At 34.7% G+C, this 19,445-nt stretch overlaps 2 protein-coding genes across 4 annotated transcripts; one reads left to right on the forward strand and one right to left on the reverse strand.

Annotated features, from left to right (window-relative positions):
* Positions 1–568: 568 nt before the first annotated feature.
* On the reverse strand, positions 569–17,926 carry LOC119601411 (protein ELYS homolog). The gene is made up of 10 exons (XM_037952336.1): positions 17,636–17,926; positions 17,004–17,573; positions 7,466–7,782; positions 7,039–7,405; positions 6,785–6,975; positions 6,386–6,725; positions 5,755–6,323; positions 1,046–5,683; positions 864–987; positions 569–761 (listed from the first exon to the last, which is right to left on the reverse strand). The coding sequence occupies exons 1-10, from the start codon at positions 17,748–17,750 to the stop codon at positions 718–720; spliced, it is 7,275 nt and encodes a 2,424-aa protein (XP_037808264.1). The 5' UTR covers positions 17,751–17,926; the 3' UTR covers positions 569–717.
* LOC119601412 lies at positions 9,035–16,134 on the forward strand. 3 transcript variants are annotated; one of them, XM_037952337.1, is made up of 3 exons: positions 9,035–9,269; positions 11,627–14,339; positions 14,408–16,134. In XM_037952337.1, the coding sequence occupies exons 2-3, from the start codon at positions 11,645–11,647 to the stop codon at positions 15,721–15,723; spliced, it is 4,011 nt and encodes a 1,336-aa protein (XP_037808265.1). In that variant the 5' UTR covers positions 9,035–9,269; positions 11,627–11,644; the 3' UTR covers positions 15,724–16,134. The 3 variants fall into 3 exon arrangements, with proteins under 3 accessions (XP_037808265.1, XP_037808267.1, XP_037808266.1); XM_037952339.1 differs by having other exon boundaries at positions 11,796–14,339; XM_037952338.1 differs by lacking the exon at positions 9,035–9,269 and having other exon boundaries at positions 11,608–14,339.
* Positions 17,927–19,445: the final 1,519 nt, after the last annotated feature.

A 19,445-nucleotide genomic window follows, 5' to 3' on the forward strand; every position in this document is an offset into this window, starting at 1 on the left:
GCATAAGCATTAATCTTGAATGTCAAATTCTTGCAGCTCTAGGCCTCAAAAAATTATTGGTCCTACACCCACCTTAATGTACATGTACCAATCGGCTCAGAATCACATTCTATGCCCGCCTGTCTGTATGTCCATGTAAACCTTGCGCGCAGTCTACAGGTCGCAATTTTTAGGATAATTTGATGAAATTTGACATAAACTCCTCCTTTAGTACAAGGACAAAACGCCCATACAACCGGAACCCCGAATAGGGCTCTTGACCTCATAATTATGTTAAATGTTGTAGTATCTCTACAAAAATTGGTAACACTCAGTAGAACAGAGTTCGTAGGATACATGATGTACTCTCCGCACATATGTAACAGACACAGAAGGAAACCTGCCATAGAGATTAGAATGGAGCATATTCGACTGCGCACAAAACCACATATCACTATATACAGTGGACTTATGGGATAATACTGCAGAATCGGCAAAATTTTTAAGATAAGATCACTTCGCAGAACCCCTTTGATTAGATAACTGTACAGTTTTAACAACAAGAAATCATTAAATTAAAGTATTGTACATATTAATGTATGTATGTATATAAAAATGTTGTATTTTATTGACAATTTTGTTTCATTATAAATACAAAAAGAAAACATCAATGAATAAATTTAATCAAAACATCCGATCCTATTGTAAAACAATAAAAATAATGTCCCCAGAAATACATTAATTCTTAGCAGCTCGACCACGCTTCTTGGTTTCAATGGGTGCTAGAAAATAAGAAAGAAAATTAAAATAGATATTCAACAAAACATTCAACCTACTGTACATAAGAACTTTTCAGTTGTATAAAAATTATGTTTTAAACTTACCATCTTCTGGTATGGCAGTTAAAGTTGTATTAGGCGAACTTTTATCCTTTGAACGACGAGGTCTTTGATGCTTTTCACTGCCTACCGAACTTGCTACGCTAGCACCATCATCATCAATTTCATCCTAAAAATGGAGAAAGCATTAATAACATTTTAATGGGTGGAGAATGCGCTAGAAATACCTTTTCTTTAATGGATCTTCTTGTTACGCGACGTTTGGTTCCAGTAACACTCGAGGCAGTACTAACTTTCGATGATACCGATTCTGCATCATCACTATCGGCATGAGCATTGGAGACACGTGTAGAACGTGCTTTTGCTGTGCGTTTGTTAGGTGGTGGAGAAATTGTATTTGCTTCTTTAGCCACTGCTTCTTGGGTCAATTTTTGCGACAACGCAGTCGATTTTTCCATCATGGCCAATTGGGTGCGTGTCAGCCGACGTGATGTAGAATATGAAACTTCAGAAACTGGTGATTGCTCACTTTTGGGTGAAGTTTTATCAATTTGTTCCTGACTTTCGGTCTGTACGTCTTCACTGACACTTTTTTTACGTTTATTGCCAATTCTTTTGCTACTACTTGCCATTGGTGAAGCTGGAATACTCTCAGAGTCTTCTTCTTGCACCGATAAAACACTACGACTTCTAAGAGTGCGTGGTGTAAGGGCTGCATTGGTTTCCGGCTGGGAGCTAATGCTATTGCGTCTTGTACGTTTGGGTGTGAGCGGCAATTCAGTTAGAGTATTCGATATAGATGTACGGCGAGTGCGTTTTGGTTGCACTAACTGATCGTTAGCACTTACTATCGATGAATCTTGTTCACTATCCATTGAATTTAGACGCGATCTTAAGCGAGTACGTGTGGATGGCGAATCCAGACTTGCGGGATCTTCATTAATAGCATCCAATAGAACTGAGCGACGACGTGTAGACACTTTGCCAGCAGCCGCACCAGGAGGAACAGATGATCCCCGTGTTGCTTTGGAATTTGTTTCAGGACTTTCCGGCCCTTGTGTTTTCTCACGTTTGTGCGGTGTTTCAGTTTCGCCATCATCCATTTTATATTTTGGTTGCAAGGAACTTGCTCTTACACTGCGACGAGTGCGTGGCGTAAGATTGGAAAACTCCTCCGATTCTGCGATTGTTTGTGGTGGAACAGATATGCCTCGTGTATTTCTGCGTGGCGAAGAAACGGCAGCTACTTCTAAGTCCAAAGGAGGTACTGAGGAGCCCCTTAAAGTTCGTCGTTTGCGTGGCGTTGATACGGATGTGCCAGCAATATTTTCAAGCTCCTTTACTTTTAATTCTTCCTTTTTCTCCTCGATATTTTCACTAGATTTTTCCGTTTCTTTGATTACTGCTGATTTTTCTTCCTGCTTTTCTGTTGCCTCTTCTTCGGTTAATTTAAGCTCTGTTGGTTTTTCTTTTTTAGAATCTGAACCGTCCATTGAATCCTCCACCATAAGGGACATTGGTTCATCTTCTATTAGTTCGGCTTTTTCGGTAGATTCTTCAACCTTTTCTAAATTTGATAATTGAGACTCCACATTTTCAGATGAAACTATTTCAGCTTCAACATTTTTCGACACATTTTCTGGTTCAATTATCTGTTCTGCACTTTCTGTTTTCTCCTGTTCTTTATTTTGTAGTTCCACTGCCTTTTCAATATCTTCGGCCACGTTTGACTTAATAGAAGTATCCATCATTTCATCCTGTTGCTCATGTTGTATTTCAACTACTGAAACTTGTTCTTCGCGAATAGTGGTCGTACTAACAGTTTCACTTGTATGTATATCTACTTCGGCTGGTTTATTAGACATTATTGATATTGTATCAGGCTTTTGAGTAGAATTTATGGCGTCTATTTCAGACTTTTCTGCTGCCGGCAATGGCTCTAAAGTAGAAGCTACAACTTCTACATCATCCTCTTCTTCAATTTGTGCCTCATCCACATGCGATTTCTCTTCTTTGTCCACATTAGATATAATGTCATTATTTTCAACATCCTCCACAACACCCAATTTATCGACTACTTTTTCAGCATTATCAGTAGCTAGAGGTGTTGTTTCGTATTCTACGACTTTAACATCGTCACTATCGCTTTCTTCATAATAGTTGTCTTGTTGCTGTCGCACATCGGATGAAGAATCCTCTATGAGTTGTATGACATCTTCATTTTCGGTATCGCTCGGATTATCTGTTTCGTCGATTGAGAGTTCTTCATCGTTACCATCTTCATCGTAGTCATCACTTTCGATGTTCTCACCAATTTCGGAATTTTCTTCATCTTCACTATCATTGTTGGCATATTCATCTTCTTCCTGATTTGTTAAAGATGACGACGATGAGGATGACGATAACACAATACAATCATCATTTGATTCTTCTCTAAAATCAATATTTGATTCCTTTTGTATTTCAATCAAATGTTCCTTCTTTTGTTCAGAGGATTCTTCTTCATTTTGTTCTTCATCTTGGTCTTCGCATTCCATTTCTTCGATCTCTTCATTCTCATCTTCTGCCAATTCTGCTTCTTTTATTTCAATTGTATCTTTTGCTGTTACCATTAAAGATGATTTAGTTTGTTGCAAAGAAGTCGAATCCAAAATTGAAAAATCATATGTACTCATGCCTAAAGTGGTTTCCAACATTTGACGTTTCTGCTCTTCGGTGGGCTTGTCTAGATTTGGCTTTACTTTATCCATAGGCATGCTGGGCATAGCGAATACATTGTTAGAACCAGTATTAGTACATTCGAATGTTGTTAGAGAGCCCAAAACTGTGGAACATTCTGAGAGTTTGGCCGGAGATGATGGTTTATTTTCCTCGGTTTTTGCTGGAGGAACGGTACCAACTTTCGATGAAGATACTTTTGGCAAAAATTCATTGATTTTACTGCCTGCAAAGGTGGCATGAGAAGCAATACTGCCAAAACCGCTGGTCGTTTGAGTAACTTCTGTTTTGAAGTTGGATGAAGCAATTGACATGGGTTTCGTTAGAGTTTCGAAGGCTGTGACGTAAGCTACATTACTCGATTCTTTTCTAACAAATTGATCTGTTTTCTCCAAGCGCTCGGAACTAACTCTTTCTAATGATCTTCTAGGAGAAATTCTAGGTTTCAATGATGACTCCAAGGCTGTGGTATAACCCAAATTACTTGATTTATTTACAGAAGTTAATTCTGTGTCTTTAGTTTTAGGTTCAGGGGATAGTGATTTTTCCGAACGTTCAGCCGAGAGCCGGGCTAAAGGTTTTCTTGGCTGAGGTCCGCTCATGAAGCTGTATTTACTAAGATTGGAACAATCCAATTTAGAATTATTTTGCGATGACAAAGGTGAATAGAAATTCTCTTCTGATTGGTTGCTGGAACTGATAGAACTTTTGTTTGATTCCTCTGATACAGCTCTTGCAATTTGCTTCAATTTCGGTGAACCTGAGATTGAACAAGGTCTTTTTTGTGCCTCTTCCTGAGTAACATCCATTTGTTCCACTGCATCTTCACTTTGCATCACCTCTATGCGTATTTGTGTAGTGCTAACATCTGCAGAAGGAAGTCTAAAACGTAAGTTCTTCTCTTCTTCTACGGGCTGATCACGTTGCTGTTGCCATGGTTCTGGTGTATTGGTCTTAAGAATTCCATGTATTTCGGGTGCATTTGCTGCAATTTCTTCGGCCTCTTGACTAGAACCCACAGGTTTAGTTAATAAGGGACGTGCTAATAAATCTAGTGAATTTTTTCTAGTTTGTTCTACAGTTTGACTAGTTTGTTCCGGACCAAATGTAAATTCCGAAACATTTGTTGAAGTTTTATTCATTTTCATAAAGAGTGATAAATCATCGACAATTTCTTGACCTATTAAACGTCTCTTCTTTTTGGGGTTTAATTTATTTTCAAGTTTTTGTCTTTCAAATTCATCGTTCTCATTATCCAGCACTTCACTTTCAACTAATGAACGCTTCTCGGTGATTTTGTAGGCTTGAGGATAAGATATATTATTTTGAGCCAAATGATCTATGCAATTGGTATCGATTTGGGGTCTTCTCAAGAAAGGAGCATTATTTGAATTGAGCAAATGTTTTGCCTGCTTAGTTTGTTCTTCCATTTCACCCCAATAATAAGTGGCAAAGTGGGCACTTAAAGCCGAACTGTGATATATACCCCCCAACAAACTATTAGCATTTTGTTTGATGAGTTGACAACTTAAAGGAACCGGTGATTTGTTATCGACTTCCTTTTTCTTTATTTTATTTTTTATACGAAAATAAACATCTGTCAAACCCTGTGTAACGGGGGTCATGGTAGTGTTGAAGGCAGACAATACCAAATTTGGAGTTTCCATTTGGTTAGTCTGATGCAATGAACTTTTGAAGCCCTTCGATTTGTTCGCCAGCTCATCCATGTATGAGACAGCTTCAATATATTTCGACTTCTGCAGTAAATAAACGAAATGTAGACTTTCGGCTCCGGGGGCTTTACTTCTTTTCAGTATATTCTGTAATATTAAACCTTCTCTTTCACTCAAGGCTAAATCCCTGATAACACCAAACTGACCATTGCAAAGACAACAAGTGAAAAAAGTTTCCAAAAGTGAATCATCATTTTTGGAACGTACAAAATGGAATGCTTCCGAAATAAGTTCATTGGCTAATAATGTATTCAACTTAAGTAGGGGCGAGATAAGCGAAGGCTGTGATTCTAGAATTCTTAAAGCCAAATTGCTAGCATTTTGATTTAACAAAACTTCGATGAGCAACTCAACTTGCCACTGGGGATAAGATTGATTTTTATTGAAAGGCGAAATGAACTCATCAACGGCAGGCTAAAAAAAAATAACAAAATCCATATTAAATAAAGAAAAAAATTAGTCTATAACTAGATATTTGTAGTTACCAAATATTGATCATGATCCAAATTCCAAAAAGCTTGCACCGTCTTGATTAAAGGTGCCGAAAGTTTAAACACACTGGGAAATTTAATAAAATTTGCCACCACATCTTTATAGACCTCCTCATCAATGGCCATATTCAAATCCAAAAAGAAATACAACAAAATAGCACATTTGTTTTCATATTCTAAATCGGGTACCAGCATAACACGTAGCATAGCTTCCAACGAGTTGGGAGGATATACACCATCACCTTCATTTTCCAACCAATACTCATGTAGTATATTCCCTTTGCACACATGCTCGATAAATGAATCGATAAAGAGTAATTTACAACTGCCGGATTTTTTGGATATAAACGATTCGTTAATTTTGGCGAAATACGAACGTTTATTTCTATACAATTCTTTGAGTTCTGTGTAAGGATAGGGCACTAAATCATTGCCAGCATTGATTTTATCATTATGAGGAGAAGCTTCTGGCAAAAGTCCAATATTCAGTAGCCACAACAATATATCTTGATAACTGGAGGCCATAGACAAAGAACTGTGTTTATTTTCCAAATCGCTGTACACTGAAAATTTAAAATGACATCATAGGTAAAATATTTTTTGATTCTTCTACCATAGTAAATACCTCTCTCGGGAATTTGTTTTTTAGCATAAACCAAAACATATTTTAAAAGATCTGATAACAATTTCAGTTGTCGTGTTATAAAACCTAATTCTTTTTGCTCTCTGCTATCCAAAGGATAGCCGCCAAATTCAAACAGGCTTTTGCAGAGATCATTACATCTGGCTTTTATTGCAGTAGCCCTTTTCCATATCCAGTCAGTTATGGTGGACAGAGACAAACCAGTCGAAGTTGAAAAGTTACCCATAAAACTGCCATCTATCCATGATTTAGCACAATCTCGCAATAAGCTAACACAATTATGCTCCAATGCCGCTGATAATAATATTTCATATTTGGCATGCTTCAAAAAATTAAAATTAGTACAAAAAGAATCTTGATTTCAAAAACAAGAAAACTTACACGAGAAAATGTTGAATTCAAGTTCAAATCTGTAAATTGAGGCATTAAACGAGTGCGCAAAATTTCATTAAAATAAAAGTTAGGTTCCAAAAAGATGGCGGCATTACTGGATCTTAATAGATTGATTACCCTATTTTGAGCACCTTCCCAATTGTAACGCCTACAACCTTCCGTATGGAGTAATGAACCCTCTGCAATAAATAACAACAACTTACTTTTTGTTTCATTTATCTTCAGCTTATAAACAAACTTACCAAAACTTAAAGAGTTGGGATAAAAATGTTCTTCAAATCTTTGCATTGAATTAAAATGTGCAATATTATTGGGATTTAGTAGAGCATGTAAACCGGTACATTCTCCATTTAATATGTAACCAGCCAAATAATTTGGATGTTTGCCATATTCCAGCACAAAAGGCATTTCTTCTTTATACCATTGATTTAAATCAAATATCAATAGTTTATTCTTACCCTCCAGCACTGATAACCACGATATGGCACACAAACAATTGGAGTCATCTTCACCGTGACTGGATAATGTAGATATAGCTTGACATGCTAAAGCTACACTCTTTGTTGCCTCCAGAGGCAATTGCAAACGTACCGTACTAGTTTGAAATGACTTAAAAAAGGAACAACAATAAAATTGTAATTTTACTTTAAGATTCATTTTAAAACTTACCTCAAAATATGTAGTAGATTCATCTTCCTCCATTAAACGTTTCTCATACATTAAACTATGCAAAACAGCATGTAAATTTTCGCCATTTTCATGAAGAGTCCATATATACAGACAGGGTCGTGGATCATCTGGTGGTTCAAGAAAATCCATTTTAACTAATGCTGACATCGTTACCTCTGGCGTGGGCAAGGCAACATAAAATATTTGCAACTCTGCTAGATCATATAATGCTAAACGACCATCTTCTAGACCTATTGCCAGGCCCAATATTAAATCTATTGGTAGTATGCATTGTATTGCACATGGGCTTTCGATGACTGCAAGTTAATATTAGGATAATGTTAAAGAAATTATAAGTAAATTTGTTTTTTTTTAGTTTGAACAATATTAAATTTATTCTAGGTCCTAAAAGATACATGTTTTCATAAATTTAAATAATTTAACGACGTGCCCCTATAGGAAATTTGAATTACATGTATTTATTCTGAATTGTGGACATTTAAGTCATTTTCTGAAGGGGTCGTTGTATGATGATTAGGGTCAAGTGAGGACCTATCACTACAAAATTCGGCAGGGTCTTTAAGACTAGTATAAATCATATTTGAGCAGCTTTTTGCTAAGATACGAGTATCTTAAACATAATAATGACCTCAAACGATCTATTCGGGGGGTTCAGTTGTATGGGGGCTAGGTGAATTAATGCTTCGTCCTTAGTATTTTAATTGCGATCTGTAGTTTGATTACCTATCTAAATCAAATCAAAAATGTATTCTATGGCGATTGGTATACTTTAAGATGGATATAAGACCCATATTATTATGCGTTACAAACATCAGCACAAACCCAATACATATACCATACAAACTAAAGTAGTGTAGGGTATAATAAAATTTCAACCTGTGGTGGTGATCTTTGTTTGTTCCCATTATAAATATTCTATCCAAAATAGCCTTTGAAAATCCCATTTTCTATAAGTTCAATCCTACTCGAAATGAAAATTATTAAAAAAAACATACAATTCCCAAAAAATAGTTTATAAATCGTTTATTAGCTATTGTGTTATAGGTACATACATATAATAATTAAAAGTGCAGAAAAAAATTCATTCAAAATTCCATAAAATAACCCCTAGGTAAATAAACATATTACATATAAAACGGAAAAATTATTCGTAATTATTAAATACATACAGCCCTGGCATTTTGCACTTTAAGTTTTTAGTACACACACCCAAATTATACAACATGGTAAATTAAGTTTTATAAAAAAGGGTTGTTGCGAGGCAGACACCATAAACACCTAGAGAAAAATGCCTGTCAAATAACTATATATTCGTGTATGTATTTAAACAACGATATTCTAATGCTAAATTAAAAAAATTAAATGACAATATGAAATCAAATAAAATTTTAATTATTTAATATTGTTTTAAAGCAAGTATTTTAATATATTTTATAAATTTTCTATGAATATTTTTTTGAGTGTATGTACTAAAAACTTTGTTTTACTACTTTACGGATACAACCATGTGTACAAAGTGAAAAATTTTAGAAATATTAAAAAGGTAGTGTGTTTGTGTCAAGCAGAGGCGCTGTGTCTGTTTTATCATCTCCCATAAGCGGATAATTGTTTTTGTTATTATTTTTTTCCTTTACAAAGTCAAACATTGCCGATTGTCATTAATTTGACAGCTTATATTTTGATTAACAGAAAAAAACAAAAAGATTCTAACATTAATGAAATGTGTGTAAATAATTAAAGTGCAGGAAAAAATTATAAAACTTCTCGCCATAATTTTCCATTGGTAAAAAAAATTTTTCTTCATTTTTGTCGCTTGTAATTGTGTGTATTTTTCCTATGCTTGTGTTAGTGTATTTAAAACTTAAAATTTATGTCAGAAAGACAAACTGCTGGGTAAAAATGTACAGTGGGTTAGGAGAAGCAAAAAAAGGCGTTCAGTATTTTTGTGTGAAAAAAATTATAATTATAAAGAAATAATAGCGAATGTTGTTTATGTTTTCATATTATACGGCAAAAACTAAGAAAAAGGCGGCAAATAAATAAAAGTTGATAAAAATAATTAAACAAATCACAAATGAAGATTTTGTGAAAACTATTTATGGAAAATAAATAAATTCCAAATACTTTATACCAAAATATTGTAGAAAATGAAAATACCTTAAAACATGTAACTGTTTAAATCACAGGTGATAGTAGGTAGTAATTCTAAACTAAAATTGCAACAATTTGCTAACATTGTGATTTTGCTTACAACTAACTAGCTAAACAAACAAACAATACAATAGAAAATCCATCTGCTAAACAAACCATGTGTGTATTTAATCCAAGCGACCTTTTGTTATGTTATGAAATTGTTATCTTTATTTCATTGCCTAAGACCCACTGTCCAACGCCACCAAAATTAAACAACTTAGCATTTTGGCTTTTTGTAAAAGAAAAAAAAAAACATCTATAAAATGTGAATGTAAATTTTTTTCTTCAGCAAAATTCTACTTTTTTTTAATAATTAGAAATTAATTTTTCAGGTGAAATTTTCTGCTACAGTTGTTAATTAATTTTTAAATGTAAAATGAGTTTGTTTCTTTTATATCCCTAATGGAAAAAGTAACACACTACAGTGTGGCTTCCCAAAAATTATGTGACGTCACAAAGCACTATTGCACAGCCTGTGCTATGTATAAACTACACATAGTATACGAGTCAGTGGCCCTATAGTGTGCAAAATAATAAAATAAAACATTTAAAGCGTTAAAAAGGGAAATAGGATGGATTTCTTTGAAAAAATAGATAATGGAATGCAGATAATTTTAATTAATGTTAAGTTATTTTTATATCTACACAATCTAAAAATGATAATTAAGATTATTTGGGATTAATGGAAGGAACTAAGTGGCAATTTATGTAGTCCGAAACATTTAGAAAATATATAGTTTAATATCGGTCGGCTGGCAGAGATTTTAGATTTTTTCAATACATATGTATTCAATTATGTAAATAATATCGCTTATTTACTTAAAGACTGGCATAACTTATATAACTTTAAGGCTTTAATGGGGACTAGGGTAAAATATCGGCCGATCCAATAAAATTTAGAGGAGGCATTTATGTTTATATAAGAGATAGTTATGCCAAATTTCATTATAATATTAATATTAAGCTATTTTCTAAGGGGGACTTTGTATGGGAACAAAGGTCAAATGAATTCCGCTCATTACAGAACTAAATTATGCCAATTTTATAAGCTCTAAAGTTATTATCCGGGGTTCCGGTTGTATGGGGATTAGGTGAAATAATGGACCGATTTCAACCCTTTTCAATATTCTTCGTTTGTCCTTGGTAACAATTGCGTATGTTCAAAATCTCATCAAATTATGTACATATGTATCTTGAAATGTAGACGGATATGACTCAATCGGCTCAGAAAATGATTCTAAGCCGATAGGTATAATTTAAGGTGGGTATAGGACCAATATTTTTCTGTGTTACAAACATCTGCACAAATACAATATACACTCCCCACTAAAGTGGTTTAAGGTAGATATAATGTCGAGAGAGAAGACGAGAGTATAAATTTAAAAAATACGGAATAGGTACAATTTATTCAATAAATTGTCTCATAGAGGGTGCTTTTACGAGGAACAGATCTTACCAAAGAATGATCAGAATTTGGCAATTAAACCAGCGAGCAGTTTGATTACATAATCGGGTGGAAGTTACTTCTGTGTGACTTTATAACCTAAATTGTATTATATGTAAGAAATTACGTACAGTTCTCGAACTTAAAACTAGTTTAGTGTGACAGGTAGAATAATAAGGCCATAATCCGTTTATATCAAATTCGATTAAACTAAGCTTTAGATAAAAATATTTGGAAAATAGTCCATCAAATAGAAGGGTCTATAGTCCATAAAGTTCATTTAGGAATTTTTCCTCACAGTTGTTACATTCACGAACATATATATATTAAATACTTTTTTAAATTTTAATTTTAAAAGAAAATATATTTTTTAATTAAACACACGATTAGAATAAATTATCCACATATTACAAGCGCATTGAAAACAAAAACTTAAATTTAAAGGAAATAATTTCAACTATTATTAAATTTAAATTTCTTTCGAAAAAAATAAACAAAATTAGAAATCTTTAATAAGAAAAATGAATCCGATTAACGATGAAATGCCTACAAAAGATGGTAATCCCACAGATGCCCAAAAAGAAATAGACTCGGAAAAAACTACAGAATTATTCAATAATACAAATGAAATTTCCGAGGAAATAAAAACAATTGAAAAAATTACTTCTACAGATAATACAACAAGTACAGAACAGAATGAAAATGAAGCAAAAATAAAGGAAGTAGAAAAAACACAAATCGAAGAGCATGTGAATATGCCCGATGATGAAAAAAAGATTGACGATCACGATGAAAAGAAAATTGTGGACGAAATAAAAACAAAACCTGATGATGGAAACACAAATAAATTGGATGAAAATGATTCTAAACTAAATTTAGATGAAGTAAATAAAGACCAAAATAGGCATCCCGAACCGGTTGTTGAACAACAAACAGAATCATTATTAAAAAATGATGATGAGACGAAAACAGTTGACGGCGCAACAAACATTTTAAAAGAAAACGAAAATAATAAAACAAATAGCGTAATGGTAGCAAATGATGAAGAAGAGGAAATTGAAGAATATGAAGATGTCGAAGATGTTGAAATACCCGGCGATGGAGATGTTGATGAAATAATTGTACCCGATGAAGCCGAAGCTGAAGATTTGACTGACGATAAAGATGATAATATCCTTGACAAGTCCCTTAATGAAGATGAGGAAGAAGATATAACAAAAGACAGTGAGACGGAAGATAATGACCTGGACACATCTCCACACGAGGAAGAAACGACCAAAAGCAGTGAAGCCGTTGAAAAAGATGAAAATGAGTTATCTACAGCCGAGGAAGAAAGTGACAAAAAATCACTAAATAATGATCAACAAGATGATACATGTTCGAAAGACTACGAAGAAGAAAGAGATATTGAAAATGTACCAATCGAGCCGGAATTGGTTGCTATAGAAGAAGGTATCAAAAATACTGAAGAAACCAATACAAATGATGAACAACTTAATGAAGATACAAGCAGCCAAACAACCCTTTATGATCCCTTGAATTATACAGTTAATTTGGAACAAGACGACGAAGATACCGACATTGTTAAGGCTGTTGAAAATGAAAACTCGTTGGAAAATAATGCTGAAGTCGATAAGGCTGCCAACGATGATGACGATGACGAAGTACAATTTATTGAAACACGTAATTCTCCAATTTGCATAGAATCAGACGACGATGATGCTAATTCTAAAGATACCACTGAGACTTCTTATAGTTCGAACATTATCAGGACTGATAATAACAAACAAACTATTAGTACGCCGACTGCAACAGTAACTGTACCAAAAAATATTATTGTAACACGTACAAGTGCTAGAAAGTCAACAGCCAAACCTCCACAACCACCACAACAAAGTCCAGGCAACAACAGTCCATTGTCACAAGCAAGAAATAAACCTAAAAACTTTAGTTATTTGCAAAAAGCCACCAATTACAAGCGATCTTCGGCAGCTCCATCAACACAACACATAGTCGATTGCATTGAACTATTGGATAGCTCTGATGAAGAGTCGGCATCATCGCGTAAACCACAGCCAAAAACTCCTCAAAAACGTACTCTATTGGCAGCCAAAGGAAATTATTATAAAACTAACAGCAAGACTACAAATCCGGGCAGTAATCGTCTACCCAACAATTTTGCACCACATGTAAGACAACAGGCTAAAAAGCCTGCTCCTCCACCTCTACCACCTCCAACGCCCCAATCAAATTTTTTGAATGCCGTTCAACTTCAACCAGCTTCAGTATCGGGTCCCAATCCTCCAGCTTTCTCTGCTTTACTCTCTAATAAAAATGTTATTATACCAAATGCTTTTTACGGCAACCCACCCAACGTTAGAGGCACAGCTGACACAGATCTAGATCGACGTTATTGTAGATGGTTGGAAAATTTTCTAAATCAATTTTGTAAACCTCAATTTGTGGCCACACATTCCTGCTTCGTGTTCTTACAAAGAGCTCTAAAGTACAAGGATTTCGTTCGCATAAAAACCTTACGCACCAACATGAATAGTCATTCCCAAAACGCCAGTAATCAAATTAATGGCCAATTGATGACAGATCTAAGGACGATATTTTTGAAAAACGTTAAGAAATTAACTAATTATGGGCGTCGTTTCTGTGAGTTGACATGTTCTTCGGCACATGGAAAAACTGTAGCACTTATGGCCCATGCCATCAGTGGAAAAGTTACCTTAAAAACTTGCAATTTTGATACACTCAAAACAGGAAATGCTGCTGTTACTTCCGCACCATCGTCTTCTAATGCCAATGCAACTACTTTAACGCGAAAGCGGCAACTTGAAGAGGATGAGGACGAGTATACACCCGACAAATCGAAACTTAAAACAAAAGCCATGTCTGCTTCCGAGAATGGTGATGAAGATAGCGGCGAAACAGGCGATGATCGTAAACGATCTTTGCGTACAAAGCGCACAAAGCGTTTAGACAACAGTTTTAGTTATAATGAAGATGACTTATTGGCTGAGTATGAAATTGACGATGAGGACGATCAAAAATTGGCCCAAATAGAGATACAACGCAAAATAGAACAAAAACGTTTGGAGGCCCAAAAGCAAAGGCAGCAACAGGCCAAATCATTTGAAAGTGCATTTATACAGGCTTTCGCCAAAAGTATAGATGGACCTACAACATCAACAAACTCCACAAAAAATTGTAATTATATTGAGATTTTCGAAAAATGTATAAGAAATGTATTTACCTTTAATTTAAATTTATTTCAGCTTCAACGCAACGTTTACGATTTAAAAATACAGCAACAGCGACAGCTACTAGTATAAGACAGTATACGGCCAACAATGATGCCGAAGATCTACTGCAGGCAACGTGGATTGAAAATCTGGAAAACGACGATACTCAGGTTATATCCGACGATGATGAGCCCAAGGAACATCGTATTTATAAGCAACAGAAGCAAAAACAACAACAATTACAGCAACAGCAGGAGTATTATACACCAACATCTAAGTTACCTACCAGACACAGCACCAACCCCAGTCCCAGAAATAGCAGCAGGACATCAAGCCGAAACCAACAGGAAGAAATAATTACAGGCGATGATGACTATGAAGAGAACAATTACTTTTCAAACAGTCCCTCAAACATTGACCCACTTTATTGGCCCAAAAACGTCGATCCACAAATGCATGTCCACGGCAAACATAAAGATAGATGTGTCATTTGCAATCTTAGCTGTCAGCGTCTGGTACATCACTACGTAAATGAACACCGAGGCTGCGAAGTCTATAACTCGCGTTTATCTTCATCACAGCTAAAATTACTTAAACAGGGCAATTGCACTGCTTCCAATGTCAGTCTCTACAAAAACGGCCAGTTCCAGTACGAAGCATTCTGTATATTTTGCCAGAAACAGTCACGTTTTATGTTGCCCTATTGGTATCAACATTTTACCATGCATACAGGGGAATATGCTTATCGCTGTTCAGGTTGTGGTATACGCAAACCAACTCGTTCTCTACTCAACCAACATCAAACACAAGGATGTCCCGATGCTGGCGGCATTATACAAGATTATGCACATGATTCGAAATCGATGCAAATTGAGGCCAGGATATGTACCCTATGCAATTATGTACAAATGCATCGTACTAACATCGTTAAGCATTTACATCTACAGCATAATATCAAACAGATTCTACCGAAACATATACAAACAATAGTGCTCATGAAGACACAAGCAACATTGTCGCCAGCAACGTCAATGCCATCACCATCCTCCTCCTCAAGTCATCATAACAAACATTTGTATAATGCCCCTCAATCATATGGTCGGCCGCAAGCCTCATATAGTCAAAACACATACATTATAGATGACGATGACAATGATGTGACCTACGAAGAAATCACACCAGAAGACCCAACGCCAACAAATTCCGAAAACCATTATTACAACTATATACCGCCATACATGCAAGCAGCCGTAAATTCTGGTAACTTTTCATTCGAAGATGTCGATGCCGGCGAAGATTTATCATTTATGATTTGTGGAATGTTAGATGTACAAATGAATCCCGAGTAAAACTAAATAATTTTGATCAAAGTTGAAGTAATAGTTTAAAACAATCACAACTACACAACAGCAACATACAAAAGTGACTTTATCAAATTAATTCCTAAGAGTTCATGTAGTTTTATACATTTTCCTCTAGCAATGTAATTTATATCTTCTAATTAATTTTAAAGATTGAAAAGAAAAATATTGTTATATAAAAACATAACAAACAACATCAATTAATTATATACATAATTATAGAATAAAATATATACATAATACAACAAACAATACTAAATGTGTTGACATAATGGGAAGGTAGAGTTATCTGTCGAAGAATGAATATGGAGTATTTTTTTAAGTTTATCATTAAATAAAAAATAGTTTAACATACTGTTAGAATTAAATTAACAAATAATAATAATAATAACTATTATTTATAACAGTGTTGTTTTATTTAATGATTATTTTAAATAAAATATAATTGTTTTTCCAAACACATGTCGAGTAGTTAAAAACATATTCAAATGTTTTAATTAAATTAAAACAATAGCTTTGATTAGAGTTTTTAGTGAAAACGTTAAGAAAAACTAATCAACAAGTTCAAATCTAATTTTAATTTTCTTTACCGTATAAAATTGAAATAATAGCATTTAAAAAAAAAAACACTAAAATAAAACAAAGTACGAACTATAAATTTTCGGAAGAGGTCGTGACAAAAAAATCAGTAATTTTGGCCATTTAAAAGGTATTTTAAATGTTCCAATGCGCCCTAGCCATTTTTCATGATATTGTGCAGAATTTTTTATAAGCGTCCTTTTCAATTGCACCTACCGTTTCAAAAAGCAAACAAATTGCTTGAAATTTTGTACAGTAATGATAATGATACTCTTCACCAGAGGCACTACTACAATTCAATGTACTGTTCTTCCGAGTTTAAACTGAACAGATTCGTTAACGTGAACAAATTCGTTTACAAGGTTTACATGGACGGACGAGCATAAATTGAATCAGAAATTTATTCTATGATTGAAGAAGGTATAGGACCAACATTTTTGTGTGTAACAAACATCAGTCATCATCTTCATGTACAATCTAACTAGATATTATCAATTATTTTATAAACTTTTACTTAAAGAAATTCCAATTTGAAAATCGGGAATATATTCTAATTAGATTGGATTTTAATGCAACTAGTTGTATGTATGAATATATTGTGAAATATTGAGCAGCAGACGTAAAATATTGTATCGCATTTTTTACACATATTACATTTCAAAGTTTATAAAAAAAATATTTTCACTTACCCTCCATTTGCAATCCAAAATGTATTCCATCCTGCTGACACTGACGAAAATTGCGATGAATTTCTGTTAAGGACAAACTATAATCAACAATGTGGCATGGAACAAATTTATCTTCTTGCAATTCATTTTGGAGTGACATAATTTTTTGCATATTCAAATCGAGTAAAACAATAACACCTTCCTCACTTCCAACAGCCAAACAACCGTCAAAATTTTGCAAAAGACTTCGACGACAAGCCGACGAATCCATAAAGCGTGAACAAGTAATGTGTAAACTTAATTCAATACAACTCAAAACACTACTCAACTCTACGGAGTACAAGGCCACAAAACTACCACCGCCACCTGGTCCACGAAAGCTCTCGAGAACTACTGCCAACATCATGTATTCAGGATTGTTGGGAAATACTTCCTCCACACATTTAATGCAGCAACTCTCATAGCCACGGGATTCACAAAACTCATAACTAGAAATTGTTTGACCATTGCGCAATGAAACAATTTGTAACACCGAATTTCTAGCCAACCAGGCCCATTCACCATGCCGTATAATACCACCAATTTTTTGACCTTTTCAAATACAATAAATATTAGTTTTCAACTAAAAATTATTGATAATCATTAAGACCAACCTATAAACAATTCCTCAGCATCTGGTGATTGAGGGGGGCTCGTTAACGGCACATACGGCAAATCTGTAAATTTCACTGTGTGCCGGCCATCAACTTCTATATCGTGCCACTCCATGATACCAACAAAAATATCTAACAGAGATATGTATTTGGAAACTTATAGATCTTAATAGTACTTTAATTAGATGTTATGATTTCTGTTTAATTTTTTATTTATTTATATCTTTCTCTCAACAAACTTCACGTTTCGCGCCAGAGCCCTGCGCCGACAAAGATTAATGGCGACGGCGGCTGACAATAAAAATTTCGGCGACGGCTTAAAATCGACTGTAAGGCGGCAAAATTTTCAGCTATTTTTTTTTTTTCTAAATATTTATATGAAAACGGATTGTGAGTGATAACAGAGTGAGACTTTCGAAGCAAATACTGTAAATATCGGGATCAAAAATTTACGTTTGTTTGATTTATTTTTTTTTTAATATTTTTAAAATTATTTAAATTTTCAGACACATTTTAGTATTAAGACATTTATAAAAAGAATTACATTTATAATAAATAATTCTTATTATTATGTATTGTGATTATAATGGATAGAAAATTATTCAAAATTAGGTATAATTAAACTTTTAATTTATTTCGTCAGTAATTACACATATTTATTTACATTCGGAGATACCTACTACTCATTTTGGATATGAAAAATGTCTACACAAAATTTTAGGACTCTAACTGTTGCAGTTTCTGAAATATGCTTATTTTGTAAATTTCAAAGTAAAAGGTAGTCTTTAATTCATTATCCGTCTATAAAGAAACACACAATGCACACCAGCTAAGAATTCTTTAGCCTGTTTCCTGATCTTAGGTATTATAAACAATATGTAAACTTGCATGGCTCTATACGGCTTTACATGATTCGTTGTAGAATTCTGCCTAAAAATGTTATGGTATATACCATCGCCTAGGTAACAATCTTGGCGCGATGCGAGGGACTACGTACACTCTGTTGTGATGGTTTTCTGATCTTATTGGTCTTCTCAAACCTCTACTCGCGGTTGGCTCTGGCTTTAAAGGAGTGTATAAAGTTCATTTTGAGAATCCAGCGACGCACAGAAGTTTGGGGAGATGGGACTGTCCTCTGACGAGGAACATGACATCACGGTTGTGTCCGCCCATGGACAGAAGACAGAGTCATCCCCTTCTACTAACAAAAGGAACCAAAGTAGCCTCTCGGAAGAAGGTCAAGGGGAGAAGGACACCGATCTCGTTCGACAATCCGCCATGTAGGTGTCGCCTAGAGTCCCTCCACGAGTTCTTGCTACTGTTGGTAGGACGAAAGAGTACAGGGAAAGAACGGCACCCGGAAATCTCTTGCCTTTCTGACTAAGATGGAGCAGAGAGATCCGGCGTCGTTCTCATCAAAGGAGAAGTACCTCGTCAAGTAGCACAAACAGAACGTAATAAACAAGGTGAGGTGATTGGAAAGTGAATACCGACTATTCGTTCTCTGACCATAGCCGGATTACTTTCACAGTGAATTCGAATAAATCTAAGCAGGAACCCTTTAGGGACCTGCCATATGAATTTTCCAACCTAAGTGGTGGACTAGAGAATCACGTGATTAGAGGTCGAATATTGTTTAATAGGGCCAAGCTTACCAGACTTCCAAAGGATTGGAACAACTACAGAATGAGTTTCAATGAGTATAAGGGAGACCTCAAGAGAGCAAAATAGATATTATGGAGGAACTACTGTGAATCTGTTGGCAACGTTAATGAGATGTCTAGGTTCCGTAGAATTCTAGCCAAAGACC

This window comes from Lucilia sericata, unplaced genomic scaffold (assembly GCF_015586225.1).
Source record: "Lucilia sericata isolate MDLA Ls3-8-SP2 unplaced genomic scaffold, ASM1558622v1 Contig000161F_arrow, whole genome shotgun sequence".
Lineage (NCBI taxonomy): Eukaryota > Metazoa > Arthropoda > Insecta > Diptera > Calliphoridae > Lucilia > Lucilia sericata.